We start from the raw sequence: 20,731 nt of genomic DNA, 5'->3' as shown, positions 1-20,731 counted from the left end.
ACATTAATTATTTAGTATGTTGGACTTGTACTCCTACAAGCCCATTAAACATACTTCCCACTATATTTAATTTTATATTTAATAAACTCAAACTTTGAGTTTAATAATTTAAATTTCCAAAGTTATAAATTCAACTCCTTGAATTTATTCTCTCCAAATTTTATAAATTCATAAATTCAACTTCTTCAATTTACTATCTCATAAATTCAACTCTTTGAATTTATTTTCTCAAAATTTAATTATCATAAATTCAACTCTTTGAATTTACTATATTATAATTTTATATAAATTCAACTCCTTGAATTTATTATCTTTTTATATAAATTCAACTCCTTGAATTTATTATCTCAACGGGGACAAAATAATCCAGTACTTGTGTGACCCTCAATGGTTCAGGGATACAGCTAGTCGTGGGTTCACAACTCTTTGTGATTCAGGACATAATCTTTTATTCGGGCTTACTCTAATTTGCCTCATTCTATGTATCAACAATTGATCATGATAATGTCAGAAATCATATTTCTGATTAAACCCATCAAATCATGGTAAGAGCGTCTAGTAGCATCGACCCATGATTCTCTAGGTATCACTTATAGTGTCTGCAAGAATCAGTCGGTTATGATTAACTTACAATACGGTCCCTTCATCTCATATATCCCGATTGAATCTGCAACCATTGGTTCATCGAGGGTTGCATAAAAATTCGACAACTATGTGACAAATATTTGAGAATAACTAGTGGCATCGCATGTACAATTGGAGAACTCCTTCTCTAACGTAGATCTCATACTCTGGCCAGAGATTCCATGCACTATTATTTCATCAGATCACATAGGATATCCACACCCGTAGGTGAGCGGGGAATTCCCGACAACAATGAACTGGCTCCTACATGTGTCGCAACTGTACCCAATCTCGCCACCTGATGACTCTCTTGGAGTCGGTAAACGAGTCAAAGCACAGCCCTAGCATATAGAGCCTCAGTGTTGTCCCAGGTCGTAAGGACTAATGGTGTACAATCATAACCACGGACTTATCATCTCGATGAATGATAACCACTTGGAATGTCCAAGGAGGGTAGTTCGATATAATCATCATATGACTACCCATCTGCATGTTTGGACATCTCTATACCCTTATCAAGAAACGCGGTACACAACATCACAGATGCTAGTCTCGAGCTCAAGCGGCCTATATCCATGTTTTAGGCGGCTGAATCGACTAGGAACGAATTTAGATTATATAGTGTTTACAAATGAGTTTCAACATCGAATTACGATTCATTTGTATTAAAGTATAATCAATATCTTTATCTATGTTGATCACATGAGTATGCAGATAAAGAAAATAACAAACCATGAAATAATGAATTATATTAAAATAAATATTGTTTATTACAACTGAGTCAATAAATTCTCTAGCCAATTAATGACTTACAGGACATCTACTCTAACAGGTTGAGCTCTCTGCGTCTATCTCATTTCATGGGATATCACTACTCATTTCAAATACGTCAATAAACGCACATTCTCACGGTTATAGTAGGCCGACTAAATAATTTTGGGTGTAAGCTAACCATTCCCCACCATTAGTGACACTTGCATCGGTTCAATGCCAGAACCTATTCCTTCAGAGTTGAATCCTAGATTTTGAATAGTGGGATTAATCAAAGTTTCTTTTATGTTTGCTATAAAATATTAAGATGCGCAATTAAGTACAATGAATAATGAGAGTGACAAATGGTTTGTCTAGTCGTCGGTCTCACGTCGCAATTTATAACTTAACAATTATCTAAGTGATGTCGTGACCAAACATTAAATAGCCAATTAATTTAATATGATGCAAACCATTGACAATATTACACTGAAAAATAGTCGTTTTCTATTCCAAATAATGAACATGTAGATCTGAAATATCAACTACTCATTTTAAAAGTTTAAATATTACTATTTCATGTATTATTGAGAGTGATATATCGTATCAAATCATACCGAAAAATGCATAACATATATCATATAAAAAATTATACCGAAATTTTTTGTACGTATAACTAACATATCGATTATATCAAAATGTTGTGGTTTATCCGAGATTTTGGCACAGTATCGGTATATACCGTTATATATCGAAAAATACTTTATATTTTTTTAAAATTTTTTTAATTTTATTATTTAAAAATAATATATATATTTTTAATTTATATATAATTTCTGTATTCCGGTATATACCGAAAATTTTTAAATTTCATATGGTTACCGTACCGAAAATTTCAGTAAATTCGGTATTTTTTGTGCGGTAACCTCGATATACCGAAAATTTATTATTTTTTACACCCCTAGGTACGTTTTCGCTATAATTCCTCGTTTATTTATTTTTTTATAATTTAGAGTGGGTCTCATGTGAGACCGTCTCACGGATCCTAATCTGTGAGACGGGTCAACCCTATCTATATGCACAACAAAAAGTAATACTCTTAGCATAAAAAGTAATACTTTTTCATGGATGACCCAAATAAGAGATCCGTCTCACAAATACGACCCGTGAGACCGTCTCACACAAGTTTTTGCCTATAATTTAACATTATGAATTCTGGATTTTTCATATGATTATTTTGTAACAAGTAATATCAGAGTGTTAAATCATTGATATTTTTATTTGAAGCTGATAAATATCGTTTGCAATTTGGATTCGGAAAATAAATTTTTTTTCCCATGAATTAAATATGATAATTTCGAATTTTCATCCAGTTTTTATTTTTAAAAAATTTCGAAAATTCGAAACTAAGATTAAGGCCTTCGGACAAACCATACAGCGCACCCGCACTCCAGACGTGTGTCTGACAGAAACTGGAGCGCAGGGGCGCCGACTTTTGGAAACGTCCGGGACAAAAGCGAAGGACACCCATTTTTGGAGGCACCAGCACTCCAACAGTAAAAAAATTTATTGAATAAACTTCGACGATGTAATATTGGACTCCAATGGACTTAATATTTTTATGATTTACCATTTTTTTCATATGGTTATTCTCCAATAATAGCTAAAATATTATTGAATAAACTCGGATGTTGCATTGCATTCCAAAATCTAATATCCATTTAAAATTGTAATTGAAATTCCCTTCCAAATTACCAAATATTTTGCAAGATCTAAAGAAAAATGACCAAGATATAATTTTTCATGCATAAGTTATTATTATTATTATTATTATTATTATTTTTTTTTTTTTTTACAAAATTCAAGAAATGTAATAATAATATTTTTTACAAAATTCAAGAAATGTAAGTTTGAATTATATAAATATTCGTTGATGTCTAAAGATTTGAAAAATATTGTATTTTCATAGTTTTGGACTAAAGAATGTCCTTTTACATAAGCAATTGTAATAATACGGAAGGGCAAACATTTAACTTCATTGTGTTGGAAATGGCATGAATATGTCTATTGTGAAACGGTCTTACGAATCTCTATCTATGAGACGGGTCAACCATACCGATATTCACAATAAAAAATAATACTTTTAGTATAAAAAGTAATATTTTTTCATGGATGATCCAAATAAAAAATCTGTCTCACAAGATACTATTCGTGATAAAGTTTTTGCAAAACGGCCGTTTAGGAAAACGGTTCCAAAGCAACGAGAAAACGCCAAGCAACCGGCTATGGCGATTGATCTTTTGCTCTGCAAATTTGGAAAGAAAAAGGAAAATGAAAAGAGGGACTTTAATGAATCACACCAATACCCACTTTCTTGAAACCCAACGAAAAGCAAAATTGCGAAAAATCAGAGAATACAAACGACAATTCATAAAAGTTCTCGCTTGGAATTTTATTCAGGCTTGCTCACGCTTCACATTGGCCCGCCAACTTTCAAGATTTTTGCCGAAACTTGAAGACACTAGTGCTTTTATTTCGTTCATTCTCGCCTTTTTTTCTTACTTTGTGATAAAGCTTGGATTTTTGTAATTCTTCAAGACTACGTGTTCTCTCTGCTTCCATTGACCCACTATTTATGGTAGTGTAATAGGTTTTTAGGCATGTTGAAATGAGAGAGAGCACTGTATTATATCCGTATATGAATTATTAAAAAAATCCCAGTTTCTTTCCCTTCCAAAGCACTCTGTTTTCCAATTATGAGTTTATGAATGACTGAAAAAGTGGGCGGTGGTGTTGGCGGGGGAGGAAGGGCGGAAGTGGTGAAAGACAAGGGATGTTCAAGGTTATTTGTGGAATTTTCTTCTTCATTCAGGGGCATGCAGTCTTTTTCATCGGAGCCCATGTCTCCAGGTTCAACTGTCTCTGTAATTTCTAAATATCCAGCGAAATCACACGGACCATTATCTGGTCTTGTCATTTGTGTTACGGGGCTCTCTAAAGGTATAAATTCGATCTCTGCTGGTTGTTCATATTCACATCAAATGTATATTGTATTTGATTATTGATTATAACGTTTATTGAGAGTCGATGATCTTGTATAAAAGATGGGTAGAATAAAATGATGTTCGCGTTACTACGGGGCAATTTAACAATTCTACAATTCCATTTGATATATTGATTCATCGTAGCTCAGTCGATATTCACAATGTGTTTGATATCAATGAAATTGAAACCTTAACTTTGTGAGGCTCGAATCTTAATTTATGTTGAACATTATTGAGCGATTTATGTTTTCATGCCAAAAAGATTTTACTGAAAGGATTTCATTTACACGAGTTCACTTGTATATGTTTTGAGTTTGCTTATGTGGAATTTCTGTGATATTTGAGTTCGCCCCTATGGGTTGTAGAAACAAGGAAACAGGTCAAGGAAGCAACCGAGAGATTGGGAGGTCAATATAGTCCTCATCTCCATGCTCGGTGCACACATTTGGTGGTTCAAATATCCTTTCTTTTCCGAAGATTTCATTGGTTACGACCTTGCTTAGTTTCGTTACGGACGGATGCCCGAATCTAGTCTATTTTTTTTTTTTAAAAAAAAAGAAATAAGACTTACTCGAAATGTATTTTCTGCAGAGTATTATTGCTTAGTAGTGGCAGATTGATATCTAAGCTCCCTCTCGTTGCCCCTTAATGATTTATACAGTTTTTGTGGGCATAAATTTGAGCATGCTCTCAGACATGGACCAGCAAATGGTCTGTTCCTGGTTTCAATCAAATGGTTTGTGGATAGCGTCAAGACTAATGGTAATAATTATGGTGTTTTTTTCTGTCTTTTTCTTGCAGAGTTTTAGGAGTTTCTTGACCTAATTTTATTGCTTCCAAATGATTTCAAACTCTGAATTAGGTTCTGTGATCTTTGTCACTTGTAAGGTGTTAAAAGTGGCCCAATGAAACCTTGGCAGACCTGTTACATAAGTTAAATCCTAGAAAAAACTTACAGCACGTTCTTGTTTTGAGTAACAGAGTGTAATGTGTTGATTTCAGTTAGGTTGGATGAATCACTCTACAGAATGGGTGCACAAAATGATTACCAGACGCGAGTTGATAAGAATTTGATTGCTGAGAATGGTTGTCTCCCAGCAGGTTTGGTAAATCATTCCACTCAACTTGACAAGGTTGAAGGTCCACTATTAAGATTTCCAGAACGGGAAACTAAAAGTCTTTCATTTTGTTCTGGCCGATCCTTTTATATCGACGTAGATGTCCCAGCTGAACTTCATCAGAGGGTGGGTTTGGATTTTTTTTCTGAGTCTCGGTTTATATTTGATTGTCTCCTTGAGTCTCCTGTTTACTGAATTGAAGTGGTCTTAATGTTCAAGAGTTTGGAAGACAAATTTTTCTTATACATCTGCTCCTAGGTCGCTGAAGCTCTATCTGTAGAAGGTGCTACACTGAGCCAATGGTTTGTTGGCTACAATGCAAGTCTTGTCATATGTGGAGGGCCTTCAGTTGCAAAATATCTGGGGCATTTGAGTTATCTTGTTACAGTAAGTGCTCCTAGCCATTTATGTGACTATTTCAGCTCCAAACTCATTGCTATTACTTAAATACTGCTCGTGGTTGATCTCTCTCTATCTCTGTTTCTGGCATTTATTTTTTATTTTTTAAGTTTTCTTTCTCCAAATCATTACCATCTTCTTTGCTAAACCCAAGCCACAATGGATTCTGAAGTCTGCAAAAGAAAAATGTCAGCAGAGGCTTGTTCACTTATCATCCGATTTGGCTCAGTATTTGGAAGTTATGCTCAAGGCTTTCCATGGTGGTGTTTCAAAGGAGGTAGACACCTTTTCAATACTTATTTTCTTACTATTATTGGAGACAGTTGGGATTTTCCTGAAATACTTCGATGATCTGAAAGGTTACATTGCTTCCATTAGTTTAGTTTAGATATCCTCACAATGAGTACTTGATCGATATTATTCGGGATATTGTTTCATCAAAAATAAATTAAATGTAAATGACTGACTCAGTATATCCTTGGCATTTTTTCTGTGTAATTTACTTCAAGAAACTCAAAGTTCTCTGGAAAGTACTTATTCAGCTAAGTTGGAGCCCTCAACTTAGAATTATTTCCAGGAAGTTAAGAGGGTAGCTAACCCCAGAAATGTTCCTAGTCCCATGATTAAACCTACCCGTGAAGAAAAGCAAATGAAAGTGAACCTGGCTAAAGATGGGGTCAGAAAGCGCCGGAATCAGAAAATGAAGGTCAGTTTGTTCATTTTAGGCTTGATTTTAGTAATTTGTTCTTTACCTCTTGTTCGTGACTTGGAATAACATAAATGCATCCCATTCATGGCATGCATACATTTTTTGAGGAAACCGCAGGTGTTGCTACTGCCATTAGTCATTTATTTCATTTGTATTTGTTTAGGGTGCCTAAACACTTTGTTTTAGTCTTCTATGAAAGTTTTTTTTTTCCTGATGATATCTTTGAAATTTTCATTACCCAGTTTGAAAAGATGCGCATTTTATCAATTGCCAGTTTTAGATATGACATGACATGTAAAAGGGTAACCAAGCATGCATCAACATGGGGTTATACTTTAAAAGTAAAGCATGACTTCCATGTTATGTTTTATATTGGTCCATCTCGTGATATAATATCTGCATATGTAATTTGGTTATGTTTCCAGACATGTCAAGATCCACTAGGGCCGATAACCCCCAGCAGGCTTTTAGATTCCATAACCTGGTCAATATCCGAGCCAACCTCGACAGCTTCTAAATATACGGACTCTTCCAGGTTTGACAACAGCATTGCTGATCAAGGATCCTTTTTCTTTGACGCAAAGGAGGACGGAAAGGAATCTCAGACTTCATTAGTGAACTTATCCCGAATGCTCACAGAAAGGTTGTACGTACTCTAGATTCTCTTTTCATCCATACCTGCATCATTTTTTCCTAGATGTTGAAGCTGTTGAATGTTCCTTGACTTTCTTATGCTTTCTTGCCTGATCGGATGGAAATTCATAGCATCATGAAAATATCCGGATCCACTATTTAAAATTATTTTTCTTTTGGGGGCGGACCTCACTTTGATTTAGATCCATTTTTGTGCTATTCTTACAAAAAATATATGCTGATTCTTCTATTATACCATTTCTGCATTTGTGGTTTAAATTGCAGCGAGAAGTTTGAGTTAGTTTTCAAAAGCCATTTCCTCACTGTAATGTTTCCAGTTGATCGATTTTCCGAGTTGGGCCCTCGGTCAAGAACATTCTTCAGCAGTGCTGGCTTCACATGTTTGCAGATCTTGGATCATATCCATTCATTTTACCAGGTAGTTATATATACAGAACTATTTCATGTGTCAAAGAGTCTAAAAATCGTCCTTTTTCCCTCTCATGCGGTCAAAGTTCAACGATATAAATGGATAATTTCCATCATTCTCAGGAGGATATGTCTGATGAGGAAATCGAACTTGCCATCCACACCGACTCTAGACATGCTGACAGGCTACGGTCTGCTTACTCTGGTTCCCTTGAGTTCAAAAGGATTGATTTTCTTGGCAACCGAAACAGATTTGAAATGTTGAAACACGTATCCGGTGATAACTTTAGTAATGTTTACGAGTTGTTGATCAGAGCATAACACCATTGTAGTTGAAATTTCACCATAGGTGTAACACCAGTTCTCAGATCATCAGATGAGCCTTTTCACAGTTCAAAAGTGCTAAAGGAATTGGCTTTAGATTTCGTTGAGCAGATTTCAAGGTTCTGGTTTTGTAATTACAATGGACCTCATGTAAACAGAGACAATAGTATACTACAGAAGCTGCAACTATATTTTCATGACATTGTTAATTTGTAATAAGAATCAACTATATGCACCGTATTATTTGTTTTTCCGAGTACTTTACTCAATGTTCCAAAGACAACTGTAGAATAAACTTTGTATTCAAACCATGATTGCAATTATAAAAAATTTATGTGTTATCGAAATATCTGCACAAAAGTCGAAAACATATATAAAATTTTTTCATCGGATGAAGTCTAGGTTGAAAAAAATAGTATTTAGTGTTGCAACAAAAGAGAGAATAATTTTATAGACTAATAAAAGAATCGCATAGGGTTTTTTGAGATAAAAAAAGTGAAATACTTTTAGACGGATCATTTGTCTATGAAAAATTTGTGAATGAAGTCACAGAGAGAGTGTCCGAGTTGATTGAGTAGGTGAAGATTTGACCAAAAGTTGGATATTTGATTTTCCCTACTTACACTTTTTCGAATTAGCTTGTCACATCTAATGTGGTTTACCAAACTAACGTGGTTTGCAAGCTAATGCATTAGTTCGGGGGTTTACCCAATGTGCAGTATACAGTATAAAAAATACTTTTTCACATTATATATCTCATCCAAATAGAAAAATGTAAACAACGGCAGTCAATTTTTCGGCACTAATTTTTCAAGGTATGATTTCTAAAACAAGCTAAGTATTTATTAAATAATATAATCTATACATATTATAAAAGTGTGAACCAAGGTCAAAGTTTTTCTATTGTGTATTGTCAAGTTTGTCCTTAGTTTGTACATACAATTGAAATTTAGTAAGGATATTTTTGTAAAAGCAGTTATAATGATGAAGACAAATTTGTCAAACTACATTTATGCTAGATAATGATCAAGTTGCCAAGAAAGCTGAAACTCTAAAATTATTTGATTTTTATTTTCTTGTAGATGAATTGAACAAACTTTTTTCACAAAAAATATTAATTTGAAAAGATTGAAATACCAAAATATATTGGTTTTGAAAAGAATTTTTTCACAAAAAACTTAATTTGTAGTTTTTTTCAACAAAAAAGTTAATTTGTAGAAGATTAAATACCAAAATTCTTTGGTTTTATTTGCTTGTAAATAAAATGATAATATTTTTTTCAAAAAAAAACTTAATTTGTATAAGGACATGATATTAAATATATTTTATTTTACGTTAATTAAGATTAATTATTTTAAAACGAATAATTAAACTAATCAAGCCAAATAATTAAACTAATTTTCTTTTTGTTTTACCAAGGTTGGTGTCATGAAGAAGGTTAGAAATTTAATTACATTTACAAAATGATACAAGAATTATCAGATATAAATATAGATAATCCTAATAAATATTTCGTGGGTATTTATCTATCTATATTTCTTTATAAAAAAAAAGTCGACTAATAATTTTCAAAGCCTTGGTTTATTAATAAAATTTAACGATATAAGATTGCATAAATATATTTGTATTAATTTTATCTATTTTTTCCTCTTTTTAAAGGCTAGAAACTATAACAATTACTTTATGACATATTCTTGCAATTAACGAAGGAGTATTTTTATAAGAGATATATATTGACAAAACAGTTACAGTTTTTTGTAAACTTAAAATATATATCTTTGAATGTAAATTTTTAATTTGGTGATGATGTTTTTGTAAAATCAATTATTATGATGATGTCAAAATTGTCAATGTACGTATGTTAGGTAAGGATCAAGTTGCCAAGAAAACTAAAACTCCAAAATTCTTTGGTTTTTATTTTCTTGTAGATGAATTGAACATATTTTTTTCCACAAAATATTAATTTGAGAATATTGAAATACAAAAATTCATTGGTTTTATTTGTTTATTTATTGATGAAGTGAAAATAATTTTTTCCAAAAACAATTTTACTATAAAATATTGAAATACCAAAATTCTTTTGTTTTATTTGGTTATAAATATAGTGAATTTTTTCCACGAAAAACACATAATTTGTGTAAGGACATGATGTTAAATATCTTTTATTTTACATTAATTGAGATTATTTAATTTAAAACGACGAATTAAAATAAGGAAGCCAAATAATTAAATCATGTGTGTTGGTGTTATGAAGAAGGTTCGACAGTTAATTACGTTTCACAAAAATGATACGAAGCATTATCGGATATAGAAGAAAGATGACCTTATAAATATTTCGTGAGTATTTATTCTATCCATATTTCTTTATAAAAAAATCCAACAAATATTTTTCAAAGCCTTAGTTTATTTTTAAAATTTAACAATATATGATTGAATACATATAGTTTTACTAATTTTAAATATTTTTCGTCTTTGTAAATGTCAGAAACTATAACAATTACTTATTTGATGATATTGCAATTGACAAAAATATATTTTTATAAAAGATGGATATAAGAAAATCAATTATAACTTTATGTAATCTGAAATGACATATGTTTGAAGGTAAATTTTTAAAATTATTATGAATAAATCTTTACAAAAATTATCATTAGCATTACTCAATATTTCTCCTTATGATTGATAATAAGAAATGTCAAAATTATTTGGTTTTTATTTGCTTATAGATGAAGTAAACATATATTTTTCACAAAATATTAAATTGAATATGATTTGTTTTATTTTGTAAATCTATAATCTTTTGAATGAGTTTATATATGCAAAAAGTTTCTCAAGAAAAAAAATTAATATATAAAAATTTAATACTTCCAATAATATAGTATGAAATATAAAAAAAATATGTTGGTCGTAATTTTGAATTTTTTATTTAAATAATATATTGCATAAATCTGTTATATCACTAAGAGTTGAACACTTTTTGATAAATTAATATCATATTAATTAAATCATATTTTTCAGTTGTTTAGAAGATGAAATAACCAAAATTCATTGGTTTTATTTGCTTGTAGATTAAGTTAAAAGATTTTTTACAAAAAAGAAACATAATTTGTAGAAGAATGAAATAACAAAATTCTTTGTTTTTATTTGTTTGAAGGTTAAACGAAAAATATTTTCCACAAAAAACTTAATTTGTGTGAGACCTGTAGTGGCATCAAATAGAGAAGAATATACATTTCTTCTCAAAATAGACAAAACAATTTAAATAATTTATAATTGAACACATTCAAATATAAGAAAAAATTTCAACAACGAAAACATTGAATGCGAAAAGATATCAGTAGATTTCGAACAACAAAAAATTAAAAAGAAAAAAGACGATCATCAACTGTCTCAATTGTGACAATATTGAAATATAAGTGATAGAAGACGATAAAAACACAAGAATGAATATTGAGGATAATTAAATTGTTGCACGGAAAGATTTTCAGCATAAAAATTATTATAAAAAAAGAAGTCGTCCAACAAAAGAATCAAAAAATACAGATATGAAAATGCAAATGATTGATGTCGACAGCACCATAAGATTTGCTAATGAAGATGATGAGAATATTGTTTTTTTTTCCACAAAGAAGAAAAAGCTGATGACAAAAAAATCGTGAAAGCAATAAAAATTGAAAATATAAAGGAAGAAAACATTTGACGCAATAATTTAATTTAATATTTAGAATATATTATCTATATTATATTTTTATTTTTCATAAATAAGTAGCACATGGTAAAATAAATGGCCAATACTATGTATTATAATTTTGAATTAAAATAATGAAGTCAAATAATTAAATCATGTGGGTTGGTGTTATGAAGAATGTTCGACAGTTAATTACATTTCACAAAAATGATACGAAGCATTATCGGATATAGAAGAAAGATGACCTTATAAATATTTCGTGAGTATTTATTCTATCCATATTTCTTTATAAAAAAATCCAACAAATATTTTTCAAAGCCTTAGTTTATTTTTAAAATTTAACAATATATGATTGAATACATATAGTTTTACTAATTTTAAATATTTTTCGTCTTTGTAAAGGTCAGAAACTATAACAATTACGTATTTGATGATATTGCAATTGAATAAAATGTATTTTTTTTTATAAAAAATGAATATAAGAAAATCAATTATAGCTTTATGCAATCTGAAATGACATATGTTTGAAGGTAAATTTTTAAAATTATTATAAATAAATCTTCACAAAAATTATCATTAGAATTACTCAATATTTCTCCTTATGATTGATAATAAGAAAATGATTGATAATAAGAAAGGTCAAAATTATTTGGTTTTTATTTGCTATAGATGAAGTGAACATATATTTTTCACAAAATATTAAATTGAATATGATTTGTTTTATTTTGTAAATTTATAATCTTTTGAATGAGTTTATATATACAAGAACTTTCTCAAGAAAAAAATTAATATATAAAAATTTAATATAAAATTATTTTGTAAGAATTATTGTACAAATGTGATTGTACATGTAGTATTACTCATTTTCTATTGACTAAAATAACATGAAAATCATTAATATATAATTTTCTGTAAATTAATCTCTTCCGATCTCATTTCTTTAACAACAAATATTAATAACGGAAATGTATTTTCACGTGCGTCGCACGTGTCTTTACCTAGTAAAATTAAAAGGCCACACAAATATAAATATTAGAAATTTTTTACCACTTCCCTTTACCAGCATTTTACAGTATTTTTACTCAAGAAAGTGTACGTGAAAACACTTCGATGTCCCATTCAATCGTTTTTTGCATCCAAATTTCACCAGTACTCTTAACTCATTCTTTCAATGACTATGGTCCAATATTGACGTCTGATTTGATGGTTAAGGATTCACTCTAATCACAATCCTCTCAGAATTAAAGTCAAATCTCAGGTTTGCATGCACCAACCTCAAACACTTGGTAATAACTGAAGTAAGAAACCTAATTATATGATATTAATGCTTAATTCATAAAAATATATACAAGCTCAGTTATTTTCTCATGTACATTGCATACATTTTGGAATTTTTTTCACGTATTTAGTGAATTATCTCCTTCTTCGATCTTATTATTACGAGAACTGAGAATGTATTGTGGGAGAGATTTGAGGATGGGATTGTATATTGGCCAAAGGGTAACATGGTGGAACCAAGGTTAAAGGTTTTACTACAAAGAATGGCTAAAAGATTTAAAGCAACGTATTTTAACAGTTGTCTTGGCTAAGTCATTCACCCATGAAAGAACCATTTTCGCACAGGTTCTGGAAAGTTCCTTGTCTCTCAAGTCTCAATCCTATAATCGAAAATGCCAACGAATTACCATGTTTACCCCTCCCCACTTCCTTCCCTACCCTCATCACCATTTCAAGATCTCATTTTTTTCCTTCCAGGATTTTCTGCAAACAAAATTAAAGGCTGAAAAGTTGGTGCTGAAGAAATGGGTAGAGGAAAGATTGAGATAAAGAGAATTAAAAACTCAAGCAACAGATAGGTCACTTGCTCAAAAAGAAGAAATGAGATCATTAAGAAAGCTAAGGATATCAGTGTTCTCTGTGATTCTCAAGTTTCTGTTATCATCTTCTCCACTTCTGGAAAGATGCATGAGTTTTGCAGCCCTTCCATCAAGTAAGAACTATTGAAAAAGAAAAAAAAGATTTAGTTTTGTTTCTTGCCATGCATATAAATTACATTTAACAGTTAATATTCTTTGTAAATATAACTAGGTTTATTTTTGGATGCTGATGTTTTAGTAATATATATCTTGATCTGTTTCTGAAGGTTTTCAGACATTTTGGAGCAGTACCTCAAGCTTTCTAAGAAGAGGCTATGGGATGCTACACATGAGGTACTCATTCCGAGTGTATCTATCTGTAATTGTGAGTTCATCACTTGACCCTAGTGATATTCAAGATTTCTCCAAGTTTGCACTTATTTTTTGGTCCAACTTTAATTAGTTGAAAACAAAAACAAGAGTTTTTGCTGAACTTAATTAAGAATATTCAAATGAAGAATTTTGTCAAAGATTTATAGTTCTATATTTAGTCTTATGTATGAAGTTAGTTTTCTATCCCTGGATCTAAGCCTAACCCTTGTCCCTTCCACCTTTTTTCCTCATTCCCAAGTGATTTAGTACTTTAACCATGATAAGAATGCTGAAGAAACTGCATGTGATGTTACATCTACGAACAGATCTGGTAAAGAAATGGCTCTCTTTCTTCCCTTTGTTTGCAAAATTTATGAAAGAAACCTATGAATATAATATATCTTTTCAGTTTGTTTGCTCATCCGAGAGACCTTGAATTGATGTACTTAAATAGATCCAGATGGGAAATACTTTTTGCACCAAAGAGTTTGTGATGATCTCCTTTTTTGACCTGTTAGCGCAAAGAAAATTAAAAAACGGCTTTAAATTAGGACTAACTAGTTTACCTTATAAAAACAAATTACATCTTCGTCGCATTTATTACATGTCTTTGGTTTGATCGATTGATTTGATGAATTTCCACGCAATAACTTTGACAAAAAAAACAGCATTTGGACAATGAAATCAACAGAATCAAGAAAGAGAATGACAACATGCAGATTGAGCTAAGGTCTACTAACTGAACCGTTTCTTATTTTTCTATCGGGGGTCTTTAGTCCCTCCTTGGTGCAACACCCCCTTAACGACACCTTATCTTTCAGGGGCAAACCAAAATCTTTCTATCTGCTTGTGACCTTTATATTCGCCCCTACCGGTTCTCTCCCAAGTCATACCCTAAGATAACCCTCTTTTTGCATTATTTTTCTGTCTTATATCTCTTGTTTTCTCCAATTTTAGGAATTTGAAAGGAGATGACATCACTACTTTGAATTACAAAGAACTAATGGTCCTAGAAGAAGCTCTGACAAACGGGATATCAGCTCTCAAAACCAAACAGGTCCCCTCTTTCTCCTGGTTTACTGTGTGTTTTCGCAAGGGAAAATGCTGGGTAAACCGGCCACTCACTATTGAATACGGTATATTTCATTAAAAAAAAAAAGCCAGATTCCGGGATCAATAACAGATCGAGACCCTTTGATAATTCTTGTCAAAAATCTTTTCGATGGGACTTGCTAAATCATTATATATCTACTATCTTATAACCATACAATCTCATGCAATACTTGGCTTTTTTACAGATGGAACTTGTGAAAATGATGAGGAAACATGTATGACCAAATACATACATCCATGTGATTTTCAATTATATATTGCATGAACTTGTTAAATACTTCTATGCATGTTGGCTGAACATTGTTGCAGAATGAGATGATAGAGGAAGAGAATCAGAACCTACAGTTCAAGTTGGTACGCTCGTTCCATATACATATTTATCGATAAACCGGTACCATGAGTTCAATCATCAAACAAAAAAGTTAAAGCTAATTAATATTTTATTTTGTAAAATTATAAGTTTCACCCTTAAAACACATTAATTAAATTTCTGCCTCAGCTACATCTGGATCCGATGGATACCGGTGGTGATCATGTTATGGAAAGCCATGGCCAGGGAATCATCAAGCTGGGGTTGTAAACTATGAAGCCTGCCACAGATAGATGCCACCCCCGCCCTTCGCCTTTCGATTGCAGCCCATGCAGCCTAATCTTCAAGACCATTTCTGAAAATCGTACACGCTTAATTTCTGCTATTTGGTGGTTGAATGATTTGTGTTCCTGAACAACCTTGTATTAGAGATAGTTCCGACATGATACACGCGCTTCATTAGTTACCATGTTTTTTATCTATGTTTCTGTCAACCTGTTTATGTTTTAATTAGAAGCTTGCCTCAACTCGTTGTGTCAACAAGATATCTTATATAAAATAGTGTCATCAATATTAATTGTCATTTCATCTATCTTGGTGAATAAAGCACATATACTGCACAAAAATATCGATTAATTTTTTAGGATAATTGTTTAATTATTTCTAAAGAGAGAATATTTACGTTTAAATTTATTAGTAATTGATTTTTTTTTACTATTAAAACTTTGAAGTTTATAGTAGAAATTATTTAAAAAAAATTAATAGATTTGACAAAATGATTTTCAAAATTTCTACATTGTATTTCTTTACTTTTAATTAAGCTAGAGATTATTTTAAAACTGTATATTTTGGAGCTTAAAGTTTATCTCGATAAATAGAAAATAATTATAAAATATACCTTTAAAAAACTATTATTCTTATTCAAATATTCGTTTTCTCAAGTTGAAGTGCAAGTAAGATCTGCATACACATACTTTGTTATTAAAGAGTTTACTCTTTAGCAGAAATATAATGCTTTATAATTAATATAATATATTGCCCAACAAATTTATAGAAAAATCATATATTCGAAATCTGCACTGTCATCAGGTTACCAATTTAAAAGAATGTGACACCATATATTGTTCCATATATCTATTCACTAATAATAATCTTCCCCAGTCTCTCCAGTTCATACATCATCAGAAGTGCAGCTGAGTCAAATGAACTCTTCTTATCAGCCCTCGCTTCCCCTGTGAGTTTAATGACGCCGAAATCTGGTATAGCAAGACTGATTTCTGACTCAAAACTATTGAAGCCTTTTATGTTGCCAAACTGAATGAGAGTCCTGTAAACCAAGATTAACTTTATTCATGAATGTTTAATATCGAATGACGCTAAATCAGATATTTTTCAAACATCTAAGGTTATTTATGCTAACCTTGATTTTTGCTCCATGGTGTCAAAAGAAGGCAATGGCCATTGAAGTTTCTTGCAGAGGTCGTAAAGTGAGGTCCGGGGGCCTCCTTTCTTCATGTTAATTGGTGGCAGCACTGTTGAAAAAGAAAGGCTCACAACATATGAGATGTATTTGATATGTGAAAATATTATATGTTCAGCACCCAATAGCATGGAGAATATAAATTGAAACTATGCCTATATGTATTAGCTCAGGAATTTGATTTGACGTACAAGTATATTTATTCAAATATAGGCGCCAAAAAATTTCAAATACAAGTACTGATGAATTAACTGTTTTCTCATATGGTTTTTTGAAGACAAATACCAGGAATGTCAAAATCTTTAGAATAACTGGCTTTTTCGGTGGATTCCCCGTTCAATTGATCACTTGGAATATTTGGCTGCAACTGAGTTGTCTTGTGCTTTTTGCGTGCTACAGAATGAGAACCTTCGCTGCATGTCGAGGATCTGACTTTAACATCAGAGCCCTGATCCAGCTGGTGATTTTTATGCTTGGAAAATGAAATTCCTCTGGCCTGCCATCAAATCAAAACATCTAAATCAAGCACCTCTCAGATAACCTTTGATATTTTATCAGTTACTAACTACGTGCACTTAGTTCCTGTTGAACCAATTGTTTGTCATCATATAAAAAGATATAAATGTTAACAAAGTTACAACCCAAATCTGTTATCCTGTAGAGCAGTCGTCCAAGTGCCACATTTCATAATTGTGTTGCATAGACAAGTCACACAAAACAGTAGGATCAATTGTTTCCCTCCATAAGTTACCAAATAGGGGTACTTAAGGTGATAATAACATGAGATGCCCAAAGAAGTCGAGGTACATGTAGCATACAGAGACAAAATATGCATCTTGCAGATACTGTATTACCTCTGCTCTTTGCTTACTGCATTCTAGAGTTGGTAGAGTAGGAAAATGTGAAAATTAGGAAAGAAATTATAGGATTTTGAAGAGTAAATTTCTTCTAAATTCAAGCAGAAAACAACCTCTAATTTCTTCAACAAACGAAGAGCTGCCATTCCCCTTGCAGCTTTCCTGTTGGGCCCAGAACCTTGCCCATTCAAGAGCACATCTTCAAGCTGTAAACTAAGTTCTGCATGTATGACATCTCCTTTTGGAGTATAATTTTCTTTGACAAAGTAACCAAGAGAGTCGCATAACTCAATTAGCTCGCGGAAAGGAGGAAGTTCGAGCTTTTCGGGAGTCACAATCGGTGATAGAAGCGGTTCAACAACCTTCCAAACTTCATCCAAATCTAGTTTAGAATCAATAAGAACAGCCCCAACTATACTTTCAAACAAGTCGCCAAGTACCTAAGACAGAAAATGAAAATAGTGAAGAAATTATTAAAACAAATGAAAATAGATTAGATAAAGATCAAATTGTAAAAGCGTGTTCTGATGATTGGAAATCAGCATTCATTAGTCATTAAAACTTTTACATTAAATAAACCTCACCTTAGGAGCTATGTTTTCCGGTGTTAATGTCATGCTGCCCATACCAGAAACAGACTTGACAAATGATGATATTTGATCTCCGAGACACTCTGAACCATGCAGAAGGTGTGGATGAAGGTTGTGTCTCACAGCGGCAAAGGCAAAGTTGTTATTATTCACAGATGCGGAACGTAAATCTGTCAACTCCCCTGGATCAATATCTTTATGATTCTCATAAAGGTGCCTCGTGACAAGTATGTCCAATACAGAGTCGCCCAGAAATTCCAGCCGCTGTATATGTTAAATAGGCAGAAAACATAGATTTTAGAAGATTTAGTTGTGATGTAATTCTCTATAAGAAATGTAGTGTTATTTTCCACAAAATCTTTTCAGAAAATGTGAGATATTACGATGGGTTTGAATTTATTAAAATGTCAAATTTAAATTCGTTGTTTCTTATTCTCGAAAATAAAATGAAACTTGAATTTGATGACCCTACTTGTATAGATCACCTTGTTCAAATTCCGTTGTTTCTATCATTATGCTATATCAACACAAGTTTAACACTTAGGTAAGTTTCAGAAGAATTATATGGCTTTTAACATGTTTTCTTACGTGAGTACTGATATCAAAGCAAAGAACTATGATAATAATCAGAGCACAAGACATTATATATATATATTTTTTGGATTCGAACCTGGTAACAATGGTCAACACCTTTAGTTGCATGAGTTATGGCCTCTAGCAACAATCCCTTGACATTAAATTTATAGCCAATCTTCGACTCTAGAATGTTGATAGCTTCACTATGTGCAGCATAAGAATGTAGAGAAGCAGCTTTAATGGCATCATCTATCAATGAAGGCTCGCGTACAGTCTCTATGCCTAGCCACTTCATCAAACTAAGGGCAGCAGTTAACCCGCCACCAACATAATATGCTCCAATTAGAGCTTCAACACAGTCGGATATGGTCTTTGAAACCATCCATCGATGACCTCTATTACAAGTGTTTCCAACCATTATTTTTACATCCTCCGTGAAAAATTTGTCATCCAAAGGAACCTCCCTTGTATCCACACAGTGATTGCATGGAGAAGGCCATATTGAGCGTTGTCCTGGAGCGGTCCACTGACGTGGATCAAATGCACAATCTCGTATATATTCCTATAATAAATAATAGAAACAGTGCACAATCTCTCATATATCCCTATAATAAATAACAGAAACAGAAAAATAAATGAACCGACAACCAAAGTGTAAAAACATAAAACTTGTTCGCCACCTCCCATGAGCACAAACTTTTAGAAAAATGATTCCGACATAACATTAAAGCCAACAGATCATAAGTTCAAGACCATTACAGCACAATCCTCTATCTCTTTATCGAATTGGTCTTGAGAGATTATTTTTAGGTATTTAATGCCCAATGTCCGACTAACATCCACATGATACCTAGAATATTAATTTCAAAATATATAACATGAAGAGCGTATTAAAGCATAAAACTATTTTTTGGTCACCTCTCATGAGCTTAGACAATGTTTTTCTATGTTTCTGAGAAATGTATTCATTTCCATGAATAATAAAATACACATTTTTCTTCAATTTCTTCCCAAAATATATTTTCATCTTACTTTCATAGTTCCCAAAAGCTAGCAGCATATGACAAAGAAAATTAAGTTCCACCTGCAACTTGTGATCGACTCCGAATTTATGAAGTGTTGAGTTACTAACAATCCTGGAACGATGAGAAGATAGTTGTCCTTCGTGCTTCTTTGGATACTTGAGAAAGAGGTGGCAGCTTGCAGCATACTTTAAAACTGCGTCTCCGAGTAATTCCAACCTCTCCATGGAGAAACGTTCTATACATCTTAGTGTAGTGAGAGCTTCCAAAATCTTATCATGAATGAAATTATTAGATTTAATCATTAAATACCCAAGGAAATAGCATAAAAGTCAATCATAGCAGCTATACAGGCACATACCACCGAGCTTGGTATATTTAATTCCCCAGTATGATGTGCTATTTCTTCCCTAAGCTGGCTGGCCAACATCAAAGACCCCATTCGGTGCATTAGTGAAGGTAACAAGTAGAATGTCTTCATTACATCTGTTCTGAGGTCAGTTCCAACGAGAAGTTCTGGCGGTATATGTGCAGGTTGTTGTGGCTTTTGCACAACAATTTTCCCACCACCTTTTGGTTCACGTTTACAAGAAGCACATGAAAATTAAGAAAATTCCCACAACGGAAGTTGCAAAAGGGTGTATGAATAGTTGATTGAAGTATATTCACAGATCTCAAAGAAACTTAAGCAACCAATAGAAAAATGCAGATAGGGTCCAGGTTTAAATTTCCAAAGTTTAATCAGCTAGGGTTAAGGTCATAAAGGAAACAATGAGGAAAAGAGCAATGTAGTGATCCGAGAACATACTAAACAGGAAAATTACAGAAAAGGAGTTA

General features: G+C 32.2%; 2 protein-coding genes and 1 long non-coding RNA gene across 4 annotated transcripts in view; 2 read left to right on the top strand and 1 right to left on the bottom strand.

Annotated features, from left to right (window-relative positions):
* Positions 1-5,045: 5,045 nt before the first annotated feature.
* On the top strand, positions 5,046-8,271 carry LOC140981234 (uncharacterized). Its single transcript, XM_073447564.1, has 8 exons — positions 5,046-5,180; positions 5,421-5,662; positions 5,795-5,923; positions 6,090-6,212; positions 6,513-6,641; positions 7,070-7,287; positions 7,563-7,716; positions 7,830-8,271. The coding sequence occupies exons 2-8, from the start codon at positions 5,447-5,449 to the stop codon at positions 8,025-8,027; spliced, it is 1,167 nt and encodes a 388-aa protein (XP_073303665.1). The 5' UTR covers positions 5,046-5,180; positions 5,421-5,446; the 3' UTR covers positions 8,028-8,271.
* Positions 8,272-13,271: 5,000 nt separating this feature from the next.
* On the top strand, positions 13,272-14,832 carry LOC140981716 (uncharacterized). The gene is made up of 3 exons (XR_012176119.1): positions 13,272-13,708; positions 13,862-13,928; positions 14,615-14,832. It is a non-coding gene; the product is annotated as an uncharacterized lncRNA (long non-coding RNA).
* A 1,557-nt stretch (positions 14,833-16,389) lies between these two features.
* LOC140981794 (endoribonuclease Dicer homolog 3) overlaps positions 16,390-20,731 on the bottom strand; it is a 6,467-nt gene continuing 2,125 nt past the window's right edge. For both annotated transcript variants that reach the window (XM_073448258.1, XM_073448259.1), the window contains exons 7-14: positions 20,256-20,464; positions 19,957-20,166; positions 18,967-19,434; positions 18,291-18,560; positions 17,820-18,146; positions 17,135-17,345; positions 16,790-16,901; positions 16,390-16,696 (exon numbers count right to left, since the gene is read on the bottom strand). In XM_073448258.1, the coding sequence (XP_073304359.1) occupies positions 16,504-16,696; positions 16,790-16,901; positions 17,135-17,345; positions 17,820-18,146; positions 18,291-18,560; positions 18,967-19,434; positions 19,957-20,166; positions 20,256-20,464 (2,000 nt within the window). In that variant the 3' untranslated portion in view covers positions 16,390-16,503. The remainder of the gene's footprint in view (positions 16,697-16,789; positions 16,902-17,134; positions 17,346-17,819; positions 18,147-18,290; positions 18,561-18,966; positions 19,435-19,956; positions 20,167-20,255; positions 20,465-20,731) is intronic.

The sequence above is a fragment of the Primulina huaijiensis genome, chromosome 7 (assembly GCF_012295235.1).
Source record: "Primulina huaijiensis isolate GDHJ02 chromosome 7, ASM1229523v2, whole genome shotgun sequence".
NCBI lineage: Eukaryota > Viridiplantae > Streptophyta > Magnoliopsida > Lamiales > Gesneriaceae > Primulina > Primulina huaijiensis.
Note: the sequence above shows the minus strand (reverse complement) of the source record. Positions and strands in the feature narration are given on the sequence as shown.